Source organism: Tupaia chinensis, unplaced genomic scaffold, assembly GCF_000334495.1.
Source record: "Tupaia chinensis unplaced genomic scaffold, TupChi_1.0 Scaffold000201_2, whole genome shotgun sequence".
NCBI lineage: Eukaryota > Metazoa > Chordata > Mammalia > Scandentia > Tupaiidae > Tupaia > Tupaia belangeri.
In genome coordinates this window covers 502,786-506,980 of record NW_006159677.1, presented here as the reverse complement: position 1 = coordinate 506,980, position 4,195 = coordinate 502,786, and the positions used below count along the sequence as shown (strand labels likewise).

General features: G+C 46.4%; 1 protein-coding gene across 1 annotated transcript in view; it reads left to right on the top strand.

Annotated features, from left to right (window-relative positions):
- The window catches only part of LOC102490435 (olfactory receptor 1361-like), an 854-nt gene extending 361 nt beyond the window's left edge, over positions 1–493 (top strand). The window contains exon 1 of the mRNA XM_027771322.1: positions 1–493. This exon is cut by the window's left edge and continues 361 nt beyond it. Within this exon, the coding sequence (XP_027627123.1) occupies positions 1–493 (493 nt within the window).
- The last annotated feature ends 3,702 nt before the right edge of the window (positions 494–4,195 follow it).

The window sequence follows — 4,195 nt, the reverse complement described above, 5'->3', positions numbered from 1 at the left end:
GCTGACCGCCATGGCCTACGACCGCTACATGGCCATCTGTCGCCCCCTGCATTACACCACGTCCGTGACCCCATGGCTCTGCGGCCTCCTGGTGGCTTCCTCCTGGACCGCCGCCTTCGGGAACTCCCTGACCCACACGGTCTTCCTGAGCCGCCTTTCATTCTGCAACCACAACCGGGTCCCCCATTTCTTCTGCGACCTCAGCCCTCTGCTGAAGCTGGCCTGCTCAGATATATTTCTGAACAATGTGATGGTGAACACCGTGGGCGCCCTGACCGTCATGATGCCCTTCGTGGGCATCTTGGTGTCCTACACGCGCATCGTTGCTGCAGTGTTGAAGATCCCATCCACCGGAGGGAGGCGGAAGGCTTTCTCCACCTGCGGCTCTCACCTGTCTGTGGTGACCTTGTTCTACGGGACGTTCATCGGGGTTTATTTCAGCCCCATGTCCTCCCACACGGCCCAGAAGGACATAGCTGCCGTGCCGCAGTGATATACACTGTGGTCACCCCCATGCTGAACCCCTTCATCTACAGCCTGCGCAACAGTGACATGAAGGGCGCCCTGGGGGCGCTGGTCTGTAGGAGGCCAGCTTCGATCCGGTGACTGCGGGGTTGGGAGATCTGACTGTGCAGACAGGCCCATCCGCTCTAATTTCCCTGCACAGCTGCAATCTGGGATATTTTCTTTATATTGTTTTCAGGGCATTTGATTAATGTTTAATTCTTTTTTTAAAAAAGGATTATTGGGGGGACCAGCAGTTAGCATAATGGCTATGTCGCTGGACTCCCATGTAGTTGACCGCGGTTCGAGTCCCAGACTCGGTGGCTTAAACTCATGCCAAGTGCGTGTGCGTGCGTGCCCAAGATTTTGAGGGGAGAATGGAGGAGAAGGGATTGTGGCGTGGCCATCTCCCGTTGGGGGTGATTTCTCGCTTTCTGTCCCTCTGTCTCTCTCTGTCTTTCCAGCGAGATCATGTACCCTATAGAAAAACCTCTCAAAAAACAAAACAAAACAAAAAAAAGCAGGTCTATCCCACAGAAAACTGCCTGTCCACTTGGCCTTGGAGCAGGCTTCCAGCAACCCAAGGCAAAGGCCTACTTGGTCCTTCTAGGCAACACAGCTTAGTAAGCAACTGAGCTGCCTCTGATTAAAAAAAATAAATGAATGAATAAATAAAATTAATTAATAAAAAAGGATTATTTAGGGTTTGGTAGGTGGTGTAATGATTAAGGTGCTGGACTCCCACGTGCCTGACCACAGTTCAAGTCCTAGACCTGGAGGCTTGTTTTCTCACTTTCCCTCTCTCTCTCTATAATCTAATTAAAAAAAATAATAACAAATAAAAGTAATAAATAATTTTAAAAATAAAGATTATTTAATTTTATTAAATAGTTTTATTAATGATTTTATTATTTTATTATTATTTAAATTTTTATTTATTACCTTTTTGTTTAGGTTTTTGCCTTAGGGCACATGCACTCATCAGAGTCAGACAGAGACAGTGAGAGGGAAAGCGAGAAATCACGCCCTGTAGGGAATGGCAGTGCCACAATCCCTTCTCCTCCATTCTCCTCTCAGAATTTTGGGATGCACTCACATGCACGCAGCATGAGTTTCAAGCCACAGGGTCTGAGACTCGAACCACAGTCGGCCACGTGGGAATCCAGTGCCCCAACCACCATGCCACCTGCTGTCCCCCTTTCTTTTTAAGAATGAATAATATTGGGACCAGCAGTTGGTATAATGGCTGTGTCGGTGGATTCCCATGTAGTTGACAGTAGTTCGAGACCCAGACCCAGTGGCTTAAACTCATGCTGGGAGCATGTGCGTACGTGTCCAAGATTCCTAGAGGAGAATGGAGAAGAAGGGATTGTGGTGTGGCCATACCCCCTGAGGAGTGATTTCTCACTTTTTGTCTCTCTGTCTCTCTGTGTGTCTGTCATGCACATGACAAAAACCTGTCCCCCCCAAAAAAAAGAATGAATAATATTCCATTGTATGGATGGCCCACATCATGTTTATTCAATTTTTTTTTTAATTTTGCTATAAGGGGTAACGTGTGCTTGCTATAGACAGACACAGAGAGAGAGAGAGGGGGAAAGTGAGAAAGTACCCCCAACAGGGATGGCCATGCTGCGATCCATTCTTCATTCTCGTTTTAGGATTTTAGGCATGCACACACACATACCTAGTGTTTCGCTTTTGTTTGTTTGCTTGTTTTTGCTATAGTGCACAGGTGCTCACAGAGGGAGACAGAGAGAGAGGGTAAGTGAGAAATCACCCCCAGGGAGATGGTCAGTGCAATCACTTCTTCTCCAGTCTCCTGAGATTTGGGGCATGCACACACATGCACCCAGCATGTTTTCAAAGCCACATGGGTGGCTTTTTGAGACTGGCTTATTCACATAGTCTGGTGAAATTTGAACCAGCTGGGATTTGAACCACACAGTCAGCTAAATGGGGTCTAATGCTTTAACCCCCCAGCCATTCTGTGGGCCTTCAATTTATCTATTTTGTTAATTATGTATTTAATTTATTATTATTGTTATTATTATTATTATTATTTTAATTTGCTTCAGGGCACATTCATGCACCAGACTGAGAGAGAGAGGTAGTGAGATGTCCCGACCCAGGGGACAGTTGAACAGGTTTCCTGAGGGAAGGAGTGAGAGACAGGATGAACGACCCATTGTTACAGCATGGAGATGACGCAGTGTTACAACTCTTCAGGGTCGTCCATTTATTGTGGGCAGCAGAGACAACATAGTGTTACAGCTCTTCAGGGTCTTCCAGAGACGACGCGGTGTCAGCTCTTCAGGGTCTTCGGGGTCGTCTGGAGACAATGCAGTGTTACAACTCTTCAGGCTCTTCAGGGTCATCTGGAGACTGTGGGCCAGGGATTGTGGTTATATACATGTTGGTGGGCCGTGATTGGTTGTAAAAGGTGGGTTATGATTGGTTGCTTTGTGGACCAATCATGAGGTGCTGGATATGCAAATCTGAGGGATTCTATTGGCCAATCAGAGTATAATTTTGAAGGTGAGGTTTTGAAGGGAAGCCAATCATGGCTTTTGGTATTGTATAATTGTTTGCTTTCTGAGAAACCGATGATATTCGCTGGTGCGCAGCCTCCCACATATCCCCCTTCTCTGTTTTAATTTGAAAGATGAGGAAAAGGCCTGGGGGAATCGTGTCTGTCTTAGGTTGGAGTCATTTATGGAACCATACGTCCATTCTTACCCGTCATTGGAGAGTCCCATAGCTATGATGGGCCTCCTGTCTTAGGTGGAAGGACTGAACAGTTATTGAGTTCATCAGACTCTCTTACCTGTCTTTGGCTAACCAATTCAGTGCCTCAGGCGAAACCAGTATAGGGGTGTTGGTCTTCCATCTCCAATTTAGTATCGTGGACCTGGATAGGCCGCATAGTAAGCGAGTCAGTTTGTTGTTTGAGGAATGACATGAGCTTATTAAATATAACAGGTCCCAGTGAGCAAACAATTAAAAAGCCAATGAATGGGCCAAGGAGGGGAAGCAGGAAAGGGAGGAGATTGTTCTAGGCAGACCATCAGCAAGTTGTTTTCTACGTTGTTGGAGAGATTCTTGGAGTTGATGTATGTTGTCACGAACAATGCCAGACTAGTTGGTGTAAAAGCAGCAGCGTTCCTATAAAGCAAGACAGAGACCCCCCCCCCCACCCCGTTCTGCCAGAAGGAGATTTAAACCTCGTCTATTTTAAAGAACCACCTCAGCCAGGAAATCTAGTTGATCTGAATAAGACCCTCAGTGACTTGGCTTAATAACCCAAGCCAGTGGAGCCAGCAGCTGTAGCTGCAGTTAGGGGAACATAAAGGCTTAGAGTTTTGAGATTTAAGAACATATGTCAGTTGTTTTACAAAGTCTGTACTTACATCAGCATTACTGAATATTTTTTCTGACGTGGTAATTAATCGATGTACAAAGTCAGAAAAAGGTTCATCAGGCCCTTGTCTAATGTTAGCAAGGGAGGTGCTCAAATCTCATTTGGCAGGGAGTTTTTTCCAGGCCTTTATGCCTGCCGTATGAATTTGTGCAAAGAGCCCTGGGTCATACTGCATTTGATTTTCATTGTGTGCATAGCTTCCTTCTCCTATTAACATTTCGGCCATCCAGCTGTTATTGGCTTGGGCATTGGGGCGGGCGGTTTCCCTAC